At 37.0% G+C, this 26,488-nt stretch overlaps 1 protein-coding gene across 2 annotated transcripts in view; it reads left to right on the forward strand.

Moving 5' to 3' along the window:
• zbtb16b (zinc finger and BTB domain containing 16b) overlaps positions 1-26,488 on the forward strand; it is a 76,635-nt gene that overhangs the window by 26,575 nt on the left and 23,572 nt on the right. For both annotated transcript variants that reach the window (XM_016518955.1, XM_016518954.1), the window contains exon 4: positions 4,681-4,767. In XM_016518955.1, the coding sequence (XP_016374441.1) occupies positions 4,681-4,767 (87 nt within the window). The remainder of the gene's footprint in view (positions 1-4,680; positions 4,768-26,488) is intronic.

Below are 26,488 nucleotides of genomic sequence, written 5' to 3' on the forward strand. Positions count from 1 at the left end.
CCCAAAATGCAATAAATCCATTGAATCAATATAAAAGTTATTTTTCATATTGAAACTGTTAAAAATACACAACAAAGTAAGTTGATCCACATATGACAGCCTCTGAACTTGGTCAATACTAATCTTATTAATAGCTTACGTTTCTTCCCCACCCCAGAAACCACCACAGGTTCATTAATGCCGTCAAAAATATTTTTTTTAGGCTGCACGATAAATCACATGCGATTGTCATGCGCATCTCGTCAATAAAGCCGGTTCTGTGATTAGTAGTAAACCCCCATCACGTGCTTTCAGATGGCATTTAATACACAGAGTCGTAGATCACTGACAAGCTACGCAATATCACGTTCATAATCAAAGGTGATTCATCTGTGATTATGAACACGATATTGCGTAGATTGTCAGTTACTGTTTACAATGCGTGGAATGGTGCGCTGTGATTGGTTGAGCGGATGTATCGCATTCTGCAGAGAAGGGAGACTGGCGTTTGTCGCGGTTTGGAAGAAAGGGATAAAACATGATAGAATAACATGACGGATATCGCATTTTGCGTAAAATAAAAAATGTTCTTTTCAATACCGTCCAGATACAATACTGATTTTGGCGGGAACTAAATTTTTTTTTAAAATGGCGTTTATCGCGTTTTGGAACCAAACTCTTCATATTTATTGTTTATTATTATTTATTGTTTGCTAGTTTTACTCATTGTAACAGTCCTTAAAATTGTGCCATCTTGACATCTTAAACTGACTTTTCATTTTACCCAAATTTAGGGCTAAATTTTCAACCCATTTATCACATTTTTTTAGGCTTTTATCTATATATTTAGCTATTTTTATTTATTTTATGTAAATACATTTTGTCTATTTAAATTAGATTTTTAATGTTTTTTGCTAGACAATTTGGTCCCAGATTTTGATAACAGGGTTGAAAAACTGGCAAACCTCACAGAACAAAGAAAGTTCCCATAATACTTTTTAATCTCTTTATATTGACAAATTTATTATTATTATTATTGTTGTTGTTGTTGTTGTTATTTTACCACAGTTAGGAAGCTCTTCACTGACCATTTGCTGAAAAAGGGAATATATATATATATATATATATATATATTTTTTTTAAGTGTTTCAGACCCTAGTTCACACTCATGGAAAGTGCATTCTGTTTCGCCGCCCGACCTCTATCAGGTGGATTTAAACACTCAACACTCATACCTCACGGACCTGCGGATGTCAGCATGCTAATAAATTACCTTTCTTTGTACTTTGCTGCAGAGTCTGACAGAAGGCTGTTTTTAGTGGGCATTAGACTATTCTGCTGAGTTTATATATAGAGCTGCTTTAATATTATGACCTTTGTGCCTCCATTATTTAATGATGTTTTTCACCATGACCTATTATTCGACTGACTCTCGCAAATAAGATAAATAACGTTATTTCAGTGTTGATGTCCAAACACTTACAATTTATGATTGTTAACCTGAGTCTTTAATTTGTAAATGGGGAAGGGGAAAATAAAAATCTAATTCAGTCTTTATAGCGCATAAAAGCCCTAGATCTTCTGGCCCGTCATTGGATTTTGCTGCTTTACATCCCAACGGTTGCCAAGTAGCAGAAGCCCTTGTTTTCTAATGCTCTAATTTGGTATTCATCACGAGATTGAATCTTATTTTTGTATGCCAGACAAAGTGTTTTGATGGAGGGTAATTGCAGCCAGTCTGGAGGCTGTTTGGGCTGTTTTTCATGGGCAGTGCAGTGCACAATGTGCCGTCTGAAACAGAACACGAGCCTATTGAATGTGGGATCTGCTTTGTGGTTTCTAAATGTGTGGCGAGGTTTTGGAAACGTGTGCGAGGAGACGTATGAGCCGGGCATGGCTGCGTCAAAACAGAACAAATTAGATATGCTGAAATGACACACGATTCACAATAAAAGCTGTCTAGGTAGGTAACTCTTGTAATGATTCTGTAAATGAGTTCATTTTTAAACTTTAAAGGGCTTTGGTTGTCGTCCAGAAGGAATGAGAAGAAAGTGTATGTGGAAAGAGGCTAATTTTAGGCGCTAGCTGGCTGACTTCACGAAGCTTGCGGGTGCTTTAATGAGTCATAATAAAGCCATTTCAGACCAGCTGAGTGAAAATAGATACTTGATGAGCCGAAGGTCATTATACATTTGGATTTTATAGATTTTTTTTCCTGAGTCTGAGGTACGAAGTTTGCAGGAAATGGTAAAAACCTGCTAGCAGAAGCCATAGTTGTAGATGTTGTGTCCAAGCTATGCGTGGTGAACCGAAGACGTTCTTTACTTCTCTGTTTTGAGGTCTTGTCCCTCATGAATTGTTCAGAAAAAGCAACGTCAGCCGGCCATTTCTCCTTGTTCGGTGTGTGTGGTTTATCGAGAGTGTTTCTGAAGTGATGGAAACATCCTGGCCTACTTCATAATGGGCCAGCAGCTCCACAGGTGGATCTAATATTATTAATAGATGGATTCCCTCAGGCGGTTGATGGCCATCAGAACAGTTATTTAGTCCAGTTATTAAGGATCGCTGGTTGCAACTGGGTTAAATGATTCTTTTCTTTCTGTGTGTGTGCATTTGTACACCTTGTATACGTGTTTCCATCTGTGCAGGTGATTCATATGTTTAATGATGTTTTAATGGTGTGAATTTTGCATAGCCTATTTTTAGGACCATTAAGACTTTTTTTTGCGTTACGACGTTATTTTCAGGATAATTAAGCAGCCCCCACCCCTTCTCATTATCGTAATGTGAAAAATTCTCATTCTCATTAACGTAATGTGAAAAAAAAACAATGTTACTCTATTTAAATTGATTTATACGTAATGGTAGTGCATGATGTACGGCCTCCAGTTAATTATTTATTGTGTCCAGACAAGGTGATTTTCTGTAATACAGTAATTAGAATCTAATGAGAATCATAATAATGAAAATTACAAACAGATTCAAGAGTAAAGTATACATTACAGTAATTAGAATTGGAGGGAAAATAGTATTAGTATTTATTGATTTATTATAATTTATATTTATTGTATTTATTTATTTTATTTATATTTTATTAATTAACTTGCGACTTGACTGCATTTTTAATGTTACAAAAGATTTCTGCTTCAGATAAATGCTCTTTTGAATTTTCTGTTCACAGTGAAGCCTAAAGTAATAGTTTCTGAAAATTTGCAGGGATAAATTACATTTTAAAATGTATTAAAAAAAAAAGTTATTTTAAATTGTAACAATATTTCACAATATTCCTGTTTTTACTGTTGTTTTAATCAAATAAATGCAATAAATACAGCCTTGGTGAGCAATATATATATATAGTTTATACATACACACATAAACTTACTGACCCCAAAATTTTAACTAGTTGTGTATATTAATAAAATAAAACAGCCTTGACAGGCTTCGTGAGATTCACCCTGAAGAAACAACCTTAGCATTGATAAATGAATTACGATTGATCAAAATCATCTGCTTTTACAGGAAAACATGAGCCGTACCTGCCTGAGGGTCCGTCAACCTTATATGACCTTTCCTGTTATATGATTATCATTTATTACTGTTATCTCTATGAACACATCATAAATGGGTATAGTGTGATGTTTGTAAGAAGAGACTCATTGTACATGTCATAAATCAGTCTGAAGATACAAAGCGTTTTAATATCCTTTAGGACATGTTGCTGTCTGTTCTGCCTCGGCTTATGGTTTATGGTCTTTTCTTTTATCAAGACAAGACAAGAGAAAGCTGCCAGCTCTTGTAGATAAGAACATCTCTTTGATTCTGTCAAGGGACAGTATTTTACCCCGTTGATGTGTGTTGGGGAAAAATGAATGATGTTTAATGTCATAAACAACTCATACTTTGAAATAACACAATTTCAGCTTTTGGCATTGTTTCTGTTTTCTTTTCAGTTCATTTTATGGTTTGAGTTTCTAAACATGAGCTTAAAAAGTATATTTGACAGATCAACAATAATGCCCGTGTACTGTTTTCTATCCAGGACATTGTTCACGGTTCAGGTTTATAATTCTACTTTATATATTTGTGAATTCATGATTTTGCTCCTTATATTAATGTTTTAATTGCTTTATTGGAGGAATATTCCACATACGTGATGATACATTTTGGAAAATTTAGGCATGCTAGATAAACCAGATTTCTGAAGATATGCGAGTCATAATGTGTATTCTTCAGGATATTTGATATGAATTACATTTATATCAGCGAAGGTCAGATTATCACTTCAGCCATGTAATGTCAGTGTTATTATTGTTAACTAAAAATTAAAACTATTAAAAATCTTTTTTTGGTAATTGAAATAAAGCTGAAATTAAATGAAATATAAATATTAGGTGAGGAACTTAAACTTACAAAAACCTTGGCACCTAACTGAAATTATTTTAAATTAAAGCACTAAAACTAAAATAAAAATAAATAAAAAATATTATTAAAAAACTAATAAAAATGACAAATGCACAACAAAATTACAAAAATGTAAAAAAGAAAACTGAACAAATAAAAGCTCATTCCTAATAATACTAAACATTACTACTACTAACAATAATAATAATCCTAACTTCTATTATAAAACTAAAATTGTTGTTCCCAATTAAGCCATCAGCCAGCTGGTATATACTTTTATTGTGCTCTTCTTTCTTCCAGCTGGACCAAAAGCACTAGTATGTGATCAGTGTGGCGCTCAGTTCTCCAAGGAAGACGCCCTGGAAGCCCATCGACAGACTCACACAGGTAGGACCCTTCTTGCCTCATCTAACAGCAAACCACTTCGCTAAATCACCCTAGTTGACCACAGTGGAAAAAACAACAGTAAAGTGGAGATGCGTCATGCATGTACCAGTAGCAATCATGTTTATGACCCTATCAAAACTCCATTCTGATGGTCTTCTATAATTCAGCAGGGAAGGTTTCGGTGCCCTCTAAAATTTCAGCCAATAATATGTGCTGTTACAGGGCAAGGCGGCACACCGCTTTGGCACAGCAGCAGTGCCATGTTTCACCAATCTCCATCACTTTGTCTAAACATGGCATGTACATTTGTTAGAGTGACTGTACTGAGTTACCAGAGCCTGTGAGTCATCGACGCTCTGGCACGATCATTAACACGCCAACAGCATTCAGCTGCCACCCTCCTGTCAAATATTCATATTTACTGACATCTGATGACTGCAAGGATAGGTTTCAGTGGTACTACAGACATTTTAATAATCATATTTTAGGTGAGGTAAATACTGTGCTCTGATAAGGGTTGACATGGGATGATATGCTGAGTCTAAAGTTGTATTTGTTGCTACATACCTGAGTGTGCGCTGTCAGGACACATTGAAACATGTACGTAGGCGTTCAACTATAGTCTAATGAAAATGAAAATTCTGTCATTGTTTACTTAACCTGTTGTTTTTTCATGTGTTATGTTACAAGTCTTCAGAAGCCATGTGATAGCTTTGTGTGAAGAACAGCCAGAAATGATCAAGTCATCTTCCCCTCCAGTGAGCTGTTAACTCAAGAACCACTGCAATTGCATCTTTGATTCAGTGAGTTGAATTTGAGAACTGGATAAAATGAACAAATCATTCTTTTGATCCAGTTTCAGTGAAATAGCTGATTTGGTTCACAAATTGGGCTGAAATTATTCATTTGTATATTGAACTGATTCGTTCATGAACCCTCACTGAATCAATGATTCGGTCACAGCGGTTCTCGGGAAACAGCTCACTGGAGGGAATAACGACTTAAATTTCAGTCTGTTCTACACAGAAAGCTATTCAGACTCAAAAAGAATGTGTGACTGATGTGTGGTGGGTTTTTTGTCAGTTTTGGGGCCTAACTGTAATAGTCATATAGCCTAACTACCTTGATGGCAATACCAGTTTGAGTCCAGCTTTTGACATTTCCTGATCATATTCCTGCATCTTTTCCTGTCCTCACTCCACTATTTCTATCAAAAAAGTGAAAGGTAAATGCCACAAATGTCCCTGATTCTACTGTATATACAGCAGTCACAGAAGGAAGAACTTAAGCATGATTAAAAATGTCTAAATGTCATAGCTTGTCACAAAAAATCAACCCCCTCCAGTGAGTCGTTAACACAAGAACCATTGCAACTGGATCTTTGATTCAGTGATTCAAGGTTCAACTGGATCACATGAGCAGGTCATTCTTTTGATCCAGTTTTAATAAACCAGCTGATTCAATTCACAATTCAAGCTGAATGATTCATTCATGGATTGAACTGATCTCACTGAATAAGTGATCCAGTCACTGCAGTTTTTGGGTTAACAGCTCACTTGAGGGAATAATGACTTAAATTTCAGCCTATTCTACAAAGAAAGCTATTCAGACTCAAAAAGCATGTGTCATTGATGTGTGATGGGTTTTTTGTCAGTTTTGGGGCCTAGCTGTCATAGTCATATGAACTGCCTTGGTGGCAATACCAATTTGAGTCTAGATTTTTACATTTTACTGATCACATTTCTGCATCTTTTCCTGTCCTAACCTCACTGTTTATATCAATAAAAGTGAAAAGAAAATGCCACAAATGTCCCTGAACCTACTGTATATACAGCAGTGGTGTTCCGTCCATATAAGCTGCGAATGCTCCGCATACCCAGGCCATTTGAGAGAATAAGTTCACGGGATAATTCATATAAACATGATTATAAGTTGATCCCTTGTCATTTGAAATGTAACTTAAAGCTTAAAGAGTTAGGGATAAGTACTTATAATGATTTATTTGCCAAACGGCAGTAATTTTCTTTAAATCTACCAGTTGCGTTTGCTTCAGGGCGAGCGGATTCTCCGCAGCTTTCTCGCCTCCGCTCTGACTAGTCAGGATTGTAGCGCGTTCTCAGTGATTTGTTGGTCTGCGGCAGATTTAATGCGCGAGGTAAGCTGTCTGCCAAGCGCTCGCCCAAACGGAAAAATGTGCTGTAAAAAAATGTGTAAATAAAATTTTAATAATAACAAACATGACATTGTTCCCTTTGTTTTGCGTATGCTTGTGTCGCTTACAGTTAAAGTCCTTCTCTGATTTTATTATTGTTTGCAAGGTTGCAACGTTACTTTGCAATATTTTGGGGTATTTTGCATGGTCTGTTATTGGAGTAGTGTCACCCGGGTGGGAGTTTTAACTCCTTGGATCTTTGATTCAGTGATTCAAGGTTCAACTGGATCACATGAGCAGGTCATTCTTTTGATCCAGTTTTAATAAACCAGCTGATTCAATTCACAATTCAAGCTGAATGATTCATTCATGGATTGAACTGATCTCACTGAATAAGTGATCCAGTCACTGCAGTTTTTGGGTTAACAGCTCACTTGAGGGAATAATGACTTAAATTTCAGCCTATTCTACAAAGAAAGCTATTCAGACTCAAAAAGCATGTGTCATTGATGTGTGATGGGTTTTTTGTCAGTTTTGGGGCCTAGCTGTCATAGTCATATGAACTGCCTTGGTGGCAATACCAATTTGAGTCTAGATTTTTACATTTTACTGATCACATTTCTGCATCTTTTCCTGTCCTAACCTCACTGTTTATATCAATAAAAGTGAAAAGAAAATGCCACAAATGTCCCTGAACCTACTGTATATACAGCAGTGGTGTTCCGTCCATATAAGCTGCGAATGCTCCGCATACCCAGGCCATTTGAGAGAATAAGTTCACGGGATAATTCATATAAACATGATTATAAGTTGATCCCTTGTCATTTGAAATGTAACTTAAAGCTTAAAGAGTTAGGGATAAGTACTTATAATGATTTATTTGCCAAACGGCAGTAATTTTCTTTAAATCTACCAGTTGCGTTTGCTTCAGGGCGAGCGGATTCTCCGCAGCTTTCTCGCCTCCGCTCTGACTAGTCAGGATTGTAGCGCGTTCTCAGTGATTTGTTGGTCTGCGGCAGATTTAATGCGCGAGGTAAGCTGTCTGCCAAGCGCTCGCCCAAACGGAAAAATGTGCTGTAAAAAAATGTGTAAATAAAATTTTAATAATAACAAACATGACATTGTTCCCTTTGTTTTGCGTATGCTTGTGTCGCTTACAGTTAAAGTCCTTCTCTGATTTTATTATTGTTTGCAAGGTTGCAACGTTACTTTGCAATATTTTGGGGTATTTTGCATGGTCTGTTATTGGAGTAGTGTCACCCGGGTGGGAGTTTTAACTCCTGTCCTATTCACTAGGAATAAAAAAAATAATTTAGCAGATGCAGAGACATATAGACCGGGTGAATCCCCATCTCACCACCCTCTGATTACGTATCATAACCAGTGTTGGGGGTAATATATTACAAGTAACGCAAGTTACGTAATCAGATTACTTTTTTCAAGTAACTAGTAAAGTAACGCATTACTTTTTAATTTACAAGAGAATATCTGAGTTACTTTTTCAAATAAGTAACGCAAGTTACTTTTTTTTTTAACGCATTACTTTCCATAAAAAGTAACTAAGTAACGTAATGAGTTACTTTTTTATGGAGTAACGCAATATTGTAATGCATTACTTTTAAAAGTAACTTTCCCCAACACTGATCATAACATAACTACGTGTAAACGTTATTTGGCGGTTTTTACTTGGAAAACCAGCTATATTTTTCTTGCATTCGAATAATGGATAAACTTGAAACGATAGAAGGATTGGAGATGAATTTCAATTTACAAATAAGGTAGAAAATGTGCATACTTTTAAATCGACACCAGCCATGGTGTTTCTTCTGTGTTTTGTCATCCGGTTAAAAATGTCACCGCTCGCCACTGATATACAGTAGTCACAAAAAGAAGAACTTGGACACTTAAGCCATGACTTAAAATGTCTAAATGTCACAGCTTGGATAACAAAAAATCTATTCTCCTCCAGCGAGCTGTTAACTACAGAACCGTTGCAACTAGATCTTTGATTCAGTGATTCAAGAACTGGAACTCATGAGCAAGTCATTCTTTTGATCCAGTTTGAATAAACCAGCTGATTCGGTTAACAAATGAGACTGAAATTATTCATTCAACTAACTGATTCATTCATGAGTGAGCCCTCACTGAATCAATGATTCGGTCACAGCAGTTCTCGGGTTAACAGCTCACTGAAGGGAATAAAGACTTAAATTCTACACAGAAAGCTATTCAGACTACCACAAATGTCCCTGAATCTACTGTATACAGCAGTCACAGAAAGAAGAACTTAGACACTTACGCCGTGATTAAAAATGTCTAAATGCAACTGGATCTATGATTCAGTGATTTAAGATTTAAGAACTGGATCACATGAGCATGTCATTCTTTTGATCCAGTTTCAATAAACCAGCTGATTCAGTTCACAAATCGAGCTGAATGATTCATTCATGGATTGAACTGATTTGTTCATTAGTTCATCTCACTGAATAAGTCATCCGGTCATAGCTGTTCTCAGGTTAACAGCTCACTAGAGGGAATAACAACTTAAATTTCCATCTATTCACAGAAAACTATTCAGACTTGAAAAGAATGTGTGACTGGTATGTAATGATACTTTTGGGGCTTAACAGACATAGTCATAGTAATGCTATTTGAGTCCATTTCATTTGTGACATTTCCTGATCCCATTCCTGCATCTTTCCTGTCTTCACTCCATTGTTTGTATCAATAAAAGTGGAAAAAATGCCACAAATGTCCCTTAATCTATGAACAGTGATCCCATAAAGAATCTGGACTTGTAAGTGTTTGTTATTTGTCCAAACATTTTCCTGGCCACTTCAGTCCAATCACAGAGCTCTAATCTCTATACCTCGTCCTATATAACCAACATTTCTACCTTATGTACTTCTGTTTCTTATTGGCTTATGAGACTGGCATCAGAGGATGCAGTCTGTCACAGGTATTCCAGACTGCACTAATTAATTTGCTCTCTGGGTATAAAAGCGTTTCATGGGGCTAATGATCCACATGTTGAGTCTATATAAAGGTTGAGTCCTAATTAAAACAAGGTGCCATACTTTTGTCATCTGCGTAGATTTGAGGTGCTAAATGTTTCCATGGCAGCCAGCTCATAACGTCTCTGAATTTCTGTTGGATCTGAACCAGGATTCTGTAATATATTTGTATTATTTTTACAGTAGGGTATGATGCTACTACAATGAGGGTGCAATATCTGTCGCCTGTGTTCCGCAGGGAGAAAGACGATAACCCTCTCTAAAACGTTGGCATGTAACTGTAACTCGCTGTGACACACACTGTATAAATACTTAATGCATGTCGACATAGAGGTGGTGTTAACGATGCCCAGAATTTTATACCTTCTCTCCCAAACTTGTAAACATCCCGCTCTCCGGTTCAGTTTGGCAGCACATTTAGCGAAGAGGAGGGTAGAACAGACCTCATCCATTTTGAGAAGCCTTTTTACCACTGGGCTCCGGCCATCACTCACTCAGGGTAAAGCGAGGGATATTGTCATCGCTTACATAGATGCTTAGAAGAATTTTACATTTCTGCCCTGGCTTCTATGGAGCCAAGGTGGCCTTCCTGTATGAAAACTAGGGCTTTGTTTTCATTTGAAGTAGCCATTTCTTAACTGCATTAATTTCTGGGAACAAAATTCATTTCTAGGACTGGCATGGGAATTGAGAAATTTACCAACTATTTTTTTTTTACCTGCCATGAAACTGTTTCCACATATTTTTTTCTAAAAATATATAGGTCTATAAATTGATTCAAGTTTTTAATCAAATTAATGACACGATTAAAACTAGCTTTGAAAAGCATGTCTCAAAAACCCTTTGTTCTGTTCTGTAATTGTCCCCCAAATTTTCCAAAGAAATATAAAAACCAGGAATCCTATATAAACTTCTGATTGTTAATTTTAATTAAAAAAAATAAATTAAAAAATTTTTTTTTAGAGGGTCAGTTCTTTTATTAACAGTAATAAGTGCCCATTTATAAAATTCTATACTATTTCGTTTAAATAATTTAAAAATGAAACAATAAAATCAGTATGAATGCTGCAAGTGAATTTAGGCATAACAACACTGTAATGCACAGTATGAAAAATGAATATTCATTTTGAGATGCTAAAGATTTAACATTGCGATAAAATATGATTTTAAGCATTACCTTTGAGTGTTAGAACACAGCTAAATGTAATTTAAAGATGCAAATGGGAAAAAATAAATATCTAATTTACTAATAAATTAAAAAGAAGAAAAAATATCTTATATTGCCTGACAACCAACATGGTACTGATAGATATATTGTAAAAAAATTTTTTTATTTTTTATTATTTTATTTTATTTTGTTTTGTTTTGTTTTGTTTATTATTTTATTTTATTTTATTTTTAGTAGATGGTTTGATTTTTATGGTTAATTACTCATGTCAGTTACTTATCCAAGGGTCAGATTTCCTCATATCATAAAGTAGCCAACTGAGGAGTAACTTTGTTTTATCTTTCCTAGCCAGTTTTTTATTGCATTTGAGTATTAATTCTGACTCAGGCTTTAAGCAACACGATCGTCCTCGAATGCCAGCATATGTAAGAATGTCAGAGGTGAACGGCCTGGTTTTTTGAGGTTTTTAGGGTTGCAAATGGAAAAGAGGATTGCGGGAGACCCATGGGACGGGGCCCGGCTGAAGGGGGGAAGCTGGTGGCATTTGGTGCCAGGACAGAGCGAGAGACAAACAACATCATGTGCTGTTGTTTACACTCAGCCGCTGTGCTGTCATAGACGAGACCTACTAGAGAGCTGACCTACTTAAAAGCCTCCTAAAATAAAACTCACTAGTGTCTCAGGACCGATGCACTGGCTGGCAAGCTGGAAAGCAGGCCAGCACATCACAGCTTTCTTTTCCTCTTTTCCCCTCCCAATGGAGAAGTGCTTTATCGCATCCTTCGCAGAACAGAAATAAAATGTTATTAAAGGGGTTTTATTCGGGACCGGAATAGAAGCGATTTGCCTTTAAACGATTTTGGCCTGAGGGGCGACTGCTCGTCCATCTGTCTTATGTGCTTATGACGTCAGATTTCCTAAAACTCTTCCATCACACTCATCTCGCGGCACAGGAAGTGTCTTGCGTTTACAGTTGGGGTGAGGGCACAGTGGAATTACTCACCGGGAACACGTTGTGACTTCAGCGATCTGGCCCACAGAATAAACAGTGGTTAAACAAGAGCAATGTATCTCTTGTTGCGTTAATTTTTAAGCAGACCCTTCCTTACTTTGCTAGATTGGCCCGTCTGCCTCTCACTTTGCAGCCGAGCGAATCGCTGGGGTCATCTGAGGTAGGCCTATAGCCAATGTGTCAGAGTCATCCACACACACCAATCTACTTATATTTAGTAAAATGCGTTTGAGCTCATGCGACTCTGAGGCGTTTTAAAGGAATCATGAAAAAAGTGAATTTTTGAAGAATACCCTGACCGCTCTTTTCCATGAAAATGAATAAAGACTGAAGATTTCAAACCTTCATTTAAGACGCATAAGCATCATAACATTTTCATGAATGGTCAATAAGACGTCTGCTTTATATTCCAACTCTTCTGAAGTCAAATGAGGGCTTTGTGTGAAGAACAAACTGAAATTAAGCCACCATTCAGTGAAAACCTGCGACTGAATCCAATTCATAAACAAATGAACTGTATTAAATGATTCATTAAAAAGATTCTCAGAAGAATGATTTGCTGACATATAAAAATCATGGACTTGTATGTTGTTGTTGTTTGCGCTTTCTAATATTTTACGGACAATAATACATCAAAAATTATGGAGCCTCGCACATGACATGCGGAGTAAAAAACAAGATCTTCATAAATTATTAATTTATTTCCAAGATTTACTAATTTGTTCCCTCATTTTAAAAAACAAAGTGGTACAACGTGGCCACAATTCACCTAAATCTTGGGTACAAATTAATAAAATGTGTCCACTAATTAGTAAGTCATGGGAACAAATAATTAATTAATTTGACCTTAATATCTGTTTTTTAATGCATGTCGTGTGGGGCACTGCAAATTTTGATGGATATCTGTGGTAAACCAAAAAAAAAAAAAAAAACTAACAAGGTATCATAAAAGTGTTTTATGTCAATTTGTGAGCAAATTCTTCTTCTGATTTGAATCATTTCAATGAATCAGTTGATATAGTTCACAAAACCTAAATGATTTGTTCATAAATCGAACTGATTTGGTTCATCAGTACTCTCACACAGTGATTCCGTAAAAATAGTTAAGACCACGCTATTTGAATATCTGTGGCATCTTTGTTTCTTGTTTAGTCCCAAAATGAGCCATTGTGAGTTCAAGAGTAAATCCTGTTCTCTGTACATACACACTCTTAAAAATAAAGGTGCTTCACGATGCCATTGAAGAACCTTTTTGTCTAAATGGTTCTATAAAGAACCTTTAACATCTGAAGAACCTTTCTGTTTCACAAAAGGTTCTTTGTGGCAAAAAGAAGGTCCTTCAGATTATAAAAAGGTAAGAAAGAGATGGTTCTTTAAAGAACCTTTGACTGAATGGTTCTTTGTGGAACCAAAAATGGTTCTTCTATGGCATCGCTGTGAAGAACCTTTTAAGCATCTTTATTTTTAAGAGTGCAGAGATTCATAATTTTGTGAATTTGAACATGGTTGCCATTTCCAAAACTTTGTATGTGGCCTTAGTAAACTTAAAAAGCTGATTTTGTGCAAATATTGATGTTGTATTCATTGATATAGACCTTTGTAAAATAGATTTTTCTACAATGACCGACTGTTACTAAAGAGGTTGCATTGGCCAGACCTCAGCAAGCCTGTACCCCCCACCAGCTCCGCTAAGACTGATTGTCTCAGTGGTGATGCAGATTTCCCAGCATGCCCCTTCATCACACAGTGACTAATTCCTATTGTGCTATAACTTCAATGCAAAGAGATGAAGTCCTTTTGGCCCGTCAGGAGGCAGAATAAAACGCTCCTGGCATCATGGGGTGTCCACAGTTTTTCCTAAGTCGCTCATTGTTTGGAAAAGCACATATTCACGTGCATCTCTCCGGCTGTGATTCCTGTGTCCGTGAGCTTTCACGAGCGAGAGAGTCAGAGCAGCAGGATTTCTATATTGCCAGTGTCTCTATTCAAAAGTTAGTAGTTGAAGTAGTTAGTATGTAATTAGATTCTGGAGATGTTTGCTGAGACCTTTAAGAAGAGCTGAATTAAACTGCAGCCTTTTTGTGTCATTTACAATGTAAATAAGACTGAATCTCAGTGTGGGAATTTTATTTTTGATAGACTTGTGGTGAAAAAAAAAACCTAAATGTGACTTGTTTGTGGATGCTGGGATTAAAGGGATACACCACCCCAAAATTAAAATTTTGTCCTTAATCACTTACCCCCATGTCGTTCCAAACCCGTAAAAACTTCGTTCGTCTTCGGAACACAATTTAAGATATTTTGGATGAAAACCGGGAGGCTTGTGGCTTTCCCATAGACTGCCAAGTAAATTGCACTGTCAAGGTCCAGAAAAGTATGAAAAGCATCGTCAGAATAGTCCATCTGCCATCAGTCGTTCAACCGTAACGTTATGACGCGACGAGAATACTTTTTGTACGCGAAGAAAACAAAAATAATGACTTTATTCAACAATTCGTCTCCTCTGTGTCTCTCCGCATCACTGTAGCGCCATTTTGGAGAATGTCCACTGAACGCAAGCAGCGTACGCTATTCTGTGTCAGCCACGCCACAAGGATACGTTTTCTGCGTGTATTTATGCTTTGATTTGAAAGAAAACAGCGCATCCGTGCAGCGCGGCTGACACAGAATAGCATACGCTGCTTGCGTTCAGCGGATATTCTCCTTTTCTACGTGTATTTACGCTTTGATTTGATTGAAAACAGCGCATCCGTGTGGCGCGGCTGACACAGAAGAGAGTACGCTGCCTGCTTTCAGCTCATATTCTCCAAAATGGCGCTACGGTGATGCGGAGAGACACAGAGGAGACGAGTTGTTGAATAAAGTCGTTATTTTTGTTTTCTTCACGTACAAAAAGTATTCTCGTCGCTTCATAATGTTACGGTTGAACCACTGATGGCAGATGGACTATTCTGACGATGTCTTTCATACTTTTCTGGACCTTGACAGTGTAATTTACTTGGCAGTCTATGGGAAAGTCACAAGCCTCCCGGTTTTCATCCAAAATATCTTAAATTGTGTTCCGAAGACGAACGAAGTTTTTACGGGTTAGGAACGACATGGGGGTAAGTGATTAATGACAAAATTTTAATTTTGGGGTGGAGTAACCCTTTAACACTTCAACTCTCTTCTGGTTGCTTGGAAACGTAGATGTTTGATTTTGGTGAAATAAATTCTCTTTAGATTCATTTTCAAGATATATGAAAATTAATTGATCATTTTCATTCTGATATTATGTAGCATTTCAGTCTCGCTCTCAAAACCAATCAGATTCCATTCCAGTGGTCACAAAAGAAACAGGATTTCACAATATGTATCAGTGTCTTTATCAGAAAGAACCTCCTGTTCACAGAATTGGCTCAGAACAGGTGAATCTACCCAGTTTGTTCTGAGATAAAGAGATTAGATTTATTTGTTGTGCTTGTTTATATAGCTGTCATGTTTACATCCCCTTCTCATAGTGACCTTTTTTTTTACTAAACATTGCTTTCTATTCAAGCAAGCTTTCTATTCACTGACTAGACTGGCCAATTCAATGGCCACATCATATAGCCTATTTGATATAAAAGCATATAATGTTGAGCATATAAAAGCATTGGCTTCTTTCATGTGCCTTGATGAACTGATCCACTATAAGGAGTATTTCCTTTTGTATGTTTCACAAAACCTGTCATGAACATATCCAGGTAACATTGCACCCCAAAACAGAACAAAAAATAAAAAAATAAATAAAAATAATTTTATATATATATAATTATTATTGTTATTTTATTTTTAGTACTACTACTACTACTATTTTTTTTCTTTTGCTACTACTACTAAAAATTTTTCTTTTGCATCATGTTGTTGACAAGTGGGAGGCACACGTTCTTCATTGTCATGAAAAACATGCAAACTGAAATATGACCTGTACATGCTATTGACAGGTTTCATGAGATCCACCCATGTGTTGTCGTCTTATGGAATGTGCTAAGAATTTGTTTCATCACAGTCATTTCATACATTAAACACACCGCTTCTCTCAGAATTGTAAATTGAGGTCTGAACTTTTCACATATAGCAGAGTTCTGAATTCCTTCAAACCTGCTTCTGGTTCCTAGAAAAGTTTAGTGTTCTCGCACTCCGCTTACTAGCACTGTGGGAATTGGATTAAGTCTGTGGCCTTTATTCTAATTCACAACTTTGTAGTCATCGGGTGTCAAGGGGTCAACTGACCGGTGTGAAAGGCAAATCCACTCTCTATTGTACAGTTTTCCTTCAGCTGCCGGCCCTCTTCAGCCTGGGAAAAATGGGGGAGGCAGCACGTCAATTAGGAATGAATTTTCTACCGCTCTGAAAAGGTCTCAGCAACTTTTTTAAAAAAGCTTAATTGGCAGGACGATCAAGTAGGGGTGAGAAATAGCCTGTTGTGTCAATACATCAGCTTTGAGGTGTATAGATTTATAGACTGATAAAAAACAAATACATATGGCCTTTTGTACACTCCTCTGTAGTTTAATAGGCTGCGTTATCCACTCCAGTAGTTTTATATTTAATGTTCTTCTTTCATTCGGGGCCATAGAATTAAAAGGCTGCATCTGAATCATTCTGTAATGTCATTAAACTCCTTATCTTAATGTGCAGAGCAGTATCAAGCATTCTTGATTCTCATTGGATAGAAACGGTAATGAGGTCAGATGCAAAAATGTATAAATGTTGCTCATTAAGATGGTTCAGACAGAAGCGTGACTCACAGCCACAGGTTTATGTATGTGAAGTGTGCTGTGAGATGGGGTCATTTGAGGAAACCGTCTGCGTCATTAGTTGTTGTTACACAGTGCGCCCCCTGCTGGCCTTTACCGTGACATTTAGCAAATACCACCGCTCAGACAAAACAGAGAAACATTCCTGAATAATTATGCAGTCATACAGAATTAATAAAGGAAACATTTCATTAAACAACTGCTTTGCTTGATGTTTTCCTTATATTTTATATGTATTCAGTTCATTACAGAGCTCAACAGTGAGACTGGAGTCAGTGTGAGAAAGTTCCAAGTCAGTTGATGAGTCTGTTACTCGCCCTGACACTCTTACAATGCATCATCATGTTACATGTGTTGTTATACCTTGCAAACATACACATCTATCACTGATTTAAATGATTATTAATGTGGAAATTGGGTTACACTTTATTTTAAGGTGTCCTTGTTACATTGTAATTATACATTTAAGTACTGAGTAATATTAATTAACTGCATGTATATGGTTAGGATTAGGGTTTGTCTTAGGGCTACTTGCATGTAATTATGCATAGTTTATTGTTCTTATAATAGTAAGTACATGTAACGTGTAACAAGGGAGATAAAGAGATTAGATTTATTTGTTGTGCTTGTTTATATAGCTGTCATGTTTACATCCCCTTCTCATAGTGACCTTTTTTTTTACTAAACATTGCTTTCTATTCAAGCAAGCTTTCTATTCACTGACTAGACTGGCCAATTCAATGGCCACATCATATAGCCTATTTGATATAAAAGCATATAATGTTGAGCATATAAAAGCATTGGCTTCTTTCATGTGCCTTGATGAACTGATCCACTATAAGGAGTATTTCCTTTTGTATGTTTCACAAAACCTGTCATGAACATATCCAGGTAACATTGCACCCCAAAACAGAACAAAAAATAAAAAAATAAATAAAAATAATTATACTGCTTTGCTTGATGTTTTCCTTATATTTTATATGTATTCAGTTCATTACAGAGCTCAACAGTGAGACTGGAGTCAGTGTGAGAAAGTTCCAAGTCAGTTGATGAGTCTGTTACTCGCCCTGACACTCTTACAATGCATCATCATGTTACATGTGTTGTTATACCTTGCAAACATACACATCTATCACTGATTTAAATGATTATTAATGTGGAAATTGGGTTACACTTTATTTTAAGGTGTCCTTGTTACATTGTAATTATACATTTAAGTACTGAGTAATATTAATTAACTGCATGTATATGGTTAGGATTAGGGTTTGTCTTAGGGCTACTTGCATGTAATTATGCATAGTTTATTGTTCTTATAATAGTAAGTACATGTAACGTGTAACAAGGCACCTTAAAGTGTTACCAGAAATTGTTAATTTATATTTGTTATTAATTATTTGTTATAGTTTTGGAAAAATCTGTTTAAATGGTAAAATTTTATTTTATTTTATTTTATTTTATTACAGTTTACTTTATTATTGTTTGTATTGTATATTGTGAGAATTCCAATAATGATTGCTATAGTTTTGGACAAATCAGTTAAAATTGCAATAATTATTTTTTATAGTTAAAAATTATTAAAGTAATAAATAAAATAAATAAATCATCATTTTATTTTATTTTATTTTAAAATATATTTATTATTATAAGTTATATATTTCATTTTTGTTTTATTTTATTTTAAATTTATGATTTAACGATTGTTATTGTATTAAAATTATAATGCATTTTTTATGGTAAGGCCAGTTAAAATGTTGTCAGCGCAAGTAAAAGTCTTAACTTAATCAGTATCCTAATGAGGCCAGCTAAAAATGCTTACAGTTAAGGCCTGCATTGATCATGCATCGTTTATAGTGTAACCTCAGTTCCTCAGGTTTGAAACTCCTGCCAACACCTTTTTCTTTGCCCTGATCCTCATTAAGTGTTGTGAAAGGAGAGGCTTGTTCTGAATAAATACTGACATCCCATAGCGCTGTACATTTCTCTTTTCTCACTGTCTCTCTCTATATATAAATTTTTCTGAACCTCTCTGTCTGTACTCAGAGACCTTCAGAGACCTTCATAATACATTTCAGAAGATTACTTCACCTTTACATGAGACAAGGTCATGATTGTTTCTTTGTATATGTTCCCTGTACAGTACAACACGTTTTTTCGTTTTCTCTCAAATCAGTTCAGTTGAGCTACATTTACTGAATCGAATGCATTTAAGATTCAACTTTATTCAAGCATAATTCTATTCAGGCAGTGAACTGTACTTTTTTTTTTTTTTAGAAAAGTACACCCTCAAACTTTCTCTCGTCACCATTCTGATCTTTTTCTGCCAGCTATTTATTAATTGTCCAGTAATTGTGTGTGATTCGAGTCTTTAATGATTAGCCATGCACCTCCGGCAGCAGAATAAGTTAGGACACAATCTTAATGAGGGACTGCTGAGAGTCTTTTGTGTCGTGGAAAAGCCACCTCAGCAGCACTGCGCTTTAAAAGCCCAAGGAGTCACACAGATTAGCCGAGTAAGAGGTGGACCTGTGGACATGTAAACAATAGAGCGGGTCATTCATACTCTAAGCCTGATTGTCCCCTCACTGTCCAGATGGCCTGCCGAATAAATTATACCAGTAGGTACAATGCATTCCAGTGCAGGGGCTTTAGGCACAACTGTTTGTGGAGTCACACAGGACTTTTTTCCTTGTTCTAATGATTATTAACAAGTACGAGCAGTCAGCGGTTTGACGTCTGTAAATGAAATCCTTGAGAAAGTGAGAAGGAGGGGCAACAGTGATGACAGACGAAGGGTCATGTGTATAGATGACTTACGCAGCAAGATACAAAAGAGACAGAGAGATCCAGCGGTGTTAGTGTTTTGCCATGTACATCTGTATTATTGTTTTTATATAATTTAAATATCATTGTCATTTTTTACATTTTTTATAATTCATTAATTATTAGATTTTTACATATGTAGACGTATATTTGTGTACGTATACAAAATTTATTAACAAAATAGAACTATACAAAAAAAAACAATGTAACATGAAGCAGTCAGGATCAGTGGTGTAAAGTTAAGTGAATGCATGAAAGTGTAATGGTCTGTAGTAATGTTGGATGTATAAAGAAAACAAGGTTAAACAGAAACCAAACGAAACCAAGTCCAAAATGCAGCTCGCCTCTGGCCAGTTGTCATACTGCCTTTTAAAAGGCAAGACAGGAAACAACAAAACAGCAGGTGTCCTCGATGAACCCATCAGAGAACAATCAGTGGGAAGGCAGAGCAATACCACAAGAGATGACGCACATAACACATGGGTCGTCACACTCCACCCCTTAAGACAGGGGTTTGTCAAGAATCCCTGTAATATACAAAACGAATAATTAGCAAAATATTTAACTGCACTTCAATTACCCAAAGGAGCACGTGACAGTGCATCAGCGACAATATTTTCAGATCCTCTGACATGTCGAATATCGAGGGAGTAAGCCTGTAAAAACAAAGACCAACAGATGAGCCTTTGATTCGGGCAATGAAAAGAATTCAGAAACGTCAATGGGTTGTGGTCCGTGTAGATAACAACTGGTTGACCCAAACCAACATAAATATCAAAATGTTGTAACGCCCAAATCAAAGCCAAAGCTTTCTTTTCTACCACAGAATAATTCAGTTGATATGAATTAAACTTGCTCGAGAAGAAACTGACAGGGCGGACCACGCCTTCCTCATCGTCCTGTTGGAGGACAGCCCCTGCACCAACTTGACTTGCATCCACCTCTCCGTTCCCCACCACTTTGCCAAGATAAGTTATGGTAGGAGAAGCATTACCCACATCAATATCATGTTCAGCCCAGTCGGTTCGCGTTGGCGTGTCTCCAAACAATTCTGGAAAACTCTGTAACAAAGAAATCAATTCTACAGACTGTGAGGGTGGCAAGTGAACCAGAGTAGCGTCAAGCTTTTCCAAAGACTCAGTATTATTTAATCGCCCACGCAAAACACTATCATCAGGTTCATAACCCTCTTTCTCCAACTCCTTCTCCCCTAAACAAAAGTTCTTAACATCAGACACCGCAAGAAGTACTGAATGAACGGAACTTTCACTATTTAACTTAGACTTCTCATAATACGGTTTCAACAGATTCACATGATATAACTGAGTAGACCTCCTCCGATGCGGAGTTGCCACTATATAATTTTTGTCACTCAGTCTACGTTTTATCATATATGGGCCCTCAAATTTTGCTTCAAAAGGAGAAGACGGCAAAAGACGTGACACAAGAACCTGGTCTCCCGACTCAAAAACACGGCGTTCAGTTTTGCGATCATACAACCTTTTCATATTCTTCTGCTGCTTTTCAAGTTTAACACTGGCCAACTGTCTTGCTTGTATCAATCTCTGACGAAATCTATCCAGATACAAAAGCAAATTTTTTGGTGAATCTGAACTTTTAACTGAACTTTAAAAGGCACTGCCAAAAGGCCACGAACTTTATGACCAAAAACTAAGTCATTAGGACTAAACCCAGTGCTTTCTTGCACAACCTCACGTGCAGCCAGTAATAACCAGGGCAATCCCTCCTCCCAATCTCTATCCAACTGTACACAATAAGCACGAAGGAGAGATTTCAAAGTTTGATGAAACCTCTCCAACGCTCCTTGGCTTTGTGGATGATATGCACTAGCACGATTATGCTTAATTCTTAGCGGTTTCAAAACTTGTTGGAAAAGATGAGATGTAAGGTTTGTACCCTGATCACTCTGAATGATTTTAGGGATGCCAAAAATTGACAAACTGCGACAAAGCTCTTACAATTGAACGTGATGTAATTGTGCGCAAAGGATAGGCAGAAGGGAAACGTGTAGCTAAACACATAACGGTAAGCAAATATTTGCTTCCCAACTTTGAACATGGTAGAGGACCCACGCAATCCACCACAACATGTTCGAAGGTTTCACAATTTGCTGGAATCGGACTTAACGGAACCGGTTTCAAGTTCTGATTTGGCTTACTAGTAACTTGACAAGTATGACAGTTTTTAATGTAAGCTGAAATATCACGCTTCAATCCTGGCCAAAAAGAAAATAACGCAAAACCCGGTCATAGGTTTTCTTGACACCAGGGTGACCAGATTTTTCATGAGCAACTTCCAAAACAATAGAACGAAACTTTGTGGGAACAACCACTTGAACAATAGGATCACCAACAAAATCCTCGCCATGAGGACTCCACTTCCTCAACAAGAGTCCGTCCTGAACAAAGTATGCTCTGGCAACATCGGGCACGTCACTGTCAGAAAGAGCAAGAGTAAACAATTCAGCCAATGAAGAATCTGAATGTTGTTCCTTACTCAATTCATCTGTGGAGAAAGGAAAAGACTCTTAGCGGTTTCAAAACTTGTTGGAAAAGATGAGATGTAAGGTTTGTACCCTGATCACTCTGAATGATTTTAGGGATGCCAAAAATTGACAAACTGCGACAAAGCTCTTACAATTGAACGTGATGTAATTGTGCACAAAGGATAGGCAGAAGGGAAACGTGTAGCTAAACCCATAACGGTAAGCAAATATTTGCTTCCCAACTTTGAACATGGTAGAGGACCCACGCAATCCACCACAACATGTTCGAAGGTTTCACAATTTGCTGGAATCGGACTTAACGGAACCGGTTTCAAGTTCTGATTTGGCTTACTAGTAACTTGACAAGTATGACAGTTTTTAATGTAAGCTGAAATATCACGCTTCAATCCTGGCCAAAAAGAAAATAACGCAAAACCCGGTCATAGGTTTTCTTGACACCAGGGTGACCAGATTTTTCATGAGCAACTTCCAAAACAATAGAACGAAACTTTAATAAATAACCACTTGAACAATAGGATCACCAATAAAATCCTCGCCATGACTCCACTTCCTCAACAAGAGTCCGTCCTGAACAAAGTATGCTCTGGCAACATCGGGCACGTCACTGTCAGAAAGAGCAAGAGTAAATAATTCAGCCAATGAAGAATCTGAATGTTGTTCCTTACTCAATTCATCTGTGGAGAAAGGAAAAGACAGATCAGACAAGTCAGGTATAGAAAGAGAAACCGCTGCCTTTGACAGTCCTTTATTTTCATCTGTCTGTTCACGCTCAGCATTTTTAGACATAGCTCGAGTTGCGACAGCCACATGGTCTCCTTTTGTAACCTCCTAAAGCAACTCCCCCCTCAGACAAAACCATAGATGAAGACACATTGGGCCAAACCCGATCTCCTGCTAATTTGTTTCCTAAAATAAGGTGAACACCCTCAATTGGTAAAACAGGACGCAGTCCTACCACTATCTCACGAGTTACAAAATCAGATTGAAGCTTCACTTTATGTAAAGGAACTGATAGTGTATTCAACCCCATTCCCCGAACTAACATACTCTCCCCAGTTTCAGATTGCGAGGAAAACAGCTAAATTGATTCTAAAATGAACGAATCCACAGCTCCAGTGTCACGCAGAATTTTAATGGGAACTTCCACAGTTCCATCCAACAACGACACTCGACCTTCTGTAATAAAAGGAGCATAAATAGACAAACAATCATTAGAAAGTTTAACCTCAGTCTGAATATCACCTAAGTGAACAGAATTGGCCATTGCAACAGGTTTAAATGTATGTCTCAGTGCGTTTATTTTTACTTTTAAATACCAAGCGGTCCGCTTTCCAGTGTCCTTTCCCACGACAATAGTTACACGTTTTCGACGTATCAAATTTGCTTGAAAAAATGCGACCAGACTGTGAAGTAGTATTTATAAAACGAGCTGCGCTCACTCCCTCCTGTGTCTGCCAAACAGTAGCAGCACTCCTGTGAGTAAGCACACAGTCATCAGCCAACAACGCAGCCTCCTCAGGAGACTGAACTTTGTGTTCATTAACATACGTCACAATTTGCTCAGAAACAGATTTTAAACTGTTCAATTATAATCAACTCAAGCAAATCATCAAATGTTTCAACATCAAGAGATGCACACCAACGCGTAACATGTCGTCTCAAATCCCTCACAAACTCCAAATGGGTCTGGCCTGGAATCATCTTGCATGACCTAAATCATTGTCGATACGTTTCAGGCACACACTCATACACCTTCAATACTGCCGATTTAACAGTATTATAATCTCTACACTCATCGGTAGTTAAAGCAGAAAAAGCCAACTGCGCGTTACCAACTAACACGCACTGAAACAACACTGTTTGTTTTAGACCAACCTTGTATTTCAGTGACACTTTCAAAAAGAGTAAAAAACACATCCAGATCATGTTCATTGAATTTAGGAACAAGTTTTAAATTTTGATGAAGTGGAAAACTTCCACAAGCACCAGATTCCACTGAACTATCGGTATTCATCTTACTTTCTTGTAACAGTTTGAGTTTTAAATACTCCAACTCCATTTTTGCCTTCTCTAACTCAAGCTTACCTTGTTCAGATTGTTGTTTCATTTTCTCATGATCTATTTGCAATAACAATAACTCTTTTTGTTGGTCAAAAGTTAAAACAGACTGTGAAGCAGATAAGCTTTGCACCTGCACGTCTTTAATTTGCTCCATTTCAGCTGGTAAAATTTCCTTTTCCATCAACTTATCTCAACTCAATTTTAATAGTACTTTCTTTGAATCTCTTATCACTAATTTTAATTTCATAAAACTCTGTGATTCTTAAGAGTTGCTCTTTTGTGAATTTATTCAACGATACATGTGAAGGCGATTTAGCAAACTTTTCAACATCAGCCACGTCACTGTCAGAAAGAGCAAGAGTAAATAATTCAGCCAATGAAGAATCTGAATGTTGTTCCTTACTCAATTCATCTGTGGAGAAAGGAAAAGACAGATCAGACAAGTCAGGTATAGAAAGAAAAACCGCTGCCTTTGATACTCTCTTGGTTTCATCTGTCAGCACACGCTCAGCATTTTTAGTCATAGCCCGAGTTGCGACAGCCACAGGGTCTCCTTTTGTAACCTCCTGAAGCAACTCCCCCTCAGACAAAACCATAGGAGATGAAGACACATTGTGCCAAACCCGATCTCTTGCTAATTTGTTTCCTAAAATAAGGTGAACACCCTCAATTGGTAAAACAGGACGTAGTCCTACCACTATCTCACCAGTTACTAAATCAGATTGAAGCTTCACTTTATGTAAAGGAACTGATAATGTATTCAATCCCATTCCCCGAACTAACATACTCTCCCCAGTTTCAGATTGCGAGGAAAACAGCTAAATTGATTCTAAAATGAACGAATCCACAGCTCCAGTGTCACGCAGAATTTTAATGGGAACTTCCACAGTTCCATCCAACAACGACACTTGACCTTCTGTAATAAAAGGAGCATAAATAGACAAATAATCATTAGAAAGTTTAACCTCAGTCTGAATATCACCTAAGTGAACAGAATTGGCCATTGCAACAGGTTTAAATGTATGTCTCAGTGCGTTTATTTTTACTTTTAAATACCAAGCGGTCCGCTTTCCAGTGTCCTTTCCCACGACAATAGTTACACGTTTTCGACGTATCAAATTTGCTTGAAAAAATGCGACCAGACTGTGGAGTAGTATTTATAAAACAAGCTGCGCTCACTCCCTCCTGTCTGCCAAACAGTAGCAGTACTCCTGTGAGTAAGCACAAAGTCATCAGCCAACGACGCAGCCTCCTGAGGAGACTGAACTTTGTGTTCATTAACATGCGTCGCAATTTGCTCAGAAACAGAGGTTTTAAATTGTTCAATTATAATCAACTCAAGCAAATCATCAAATGTTAAAACATCAAGAGATGCACACCAACGCGTAACATGTCGTCTCAAATTCCTCACAAACTCCAAATGGGTCTGGCCTGGAATCAGCTTGATCAGCTTGCATCGTTGTCGATACGTTTCAGGCACACACTCATCCACCTTCAATACTGCCGATTTAACAGATTTAACAGTTCTACACTCATCGGTAGTTAAAGCAGAAAAAGCCAACTGCGCGTTACCAACTAACACGCACTGAAACAACACTGTTTGTTTTAGACCAACCTTGTATTTCAGTGACACTTTCAAAAAGAGTAAAAAACACATCCAGATCATGTTCATTGAATTTAGGAACAAGTTTTAAATTTTGATGAAGTGGAAAACTTCCACAAGCACCAGATTCCACTGAACTATCGGTATTCATCTTACTTTCTTGTAACAGTTTGAGTTTTAGATACTCCAGCTCCATTTTTGCCTTCTCTAACTCAAGCTTACCTTGTTCAGATTGTTGTTTCATTTTCTCATGATCTATTTGCAATAACAATAACTCTTTTTGTTGGTCAAAAGTTAAAACAGACTGTGAAGCAGATAAGCTTTGCACCTGCACGTCTTTAATTTGCTCCATTTCAGCTGGTAAAATTTCCTTTTCCATCAACTTATCTCAACTCAATTTTAATAGTACTTTCTTTGAATCTCTTATCACTAATTTTAATTTCATAAAACTCTGTGATTCTTAAGAGTTGCTCTTTTGTGAATTTATTCAACGATACATGTGAAGGCGATTTAGCAAACTTTTCAACATCAGCCATAAACACTTCACAGACCGCAAGCAACTAATTGTGCAATCAAACACTCA

This window comes from Sinocyclocheilus rhinocerous, unplaced genomic scaffold, assembly GCF_001515625.1.
Source record: "Sinocyclocheilus rhinocerous isolate Xijiao unplaced genomic scaffold, SAMN03320098_v1.1 scaffold689, whole genome shotgun sequence".
NCBI classification, from domain to species: domain Eukaryota; kingdom Metazoa; phylum Chordata; class Actinopteri; order Cypriniformes; family Cyprinidae; genus Sinocyclocheilus; species Sinocyclocheilus rhinocerous.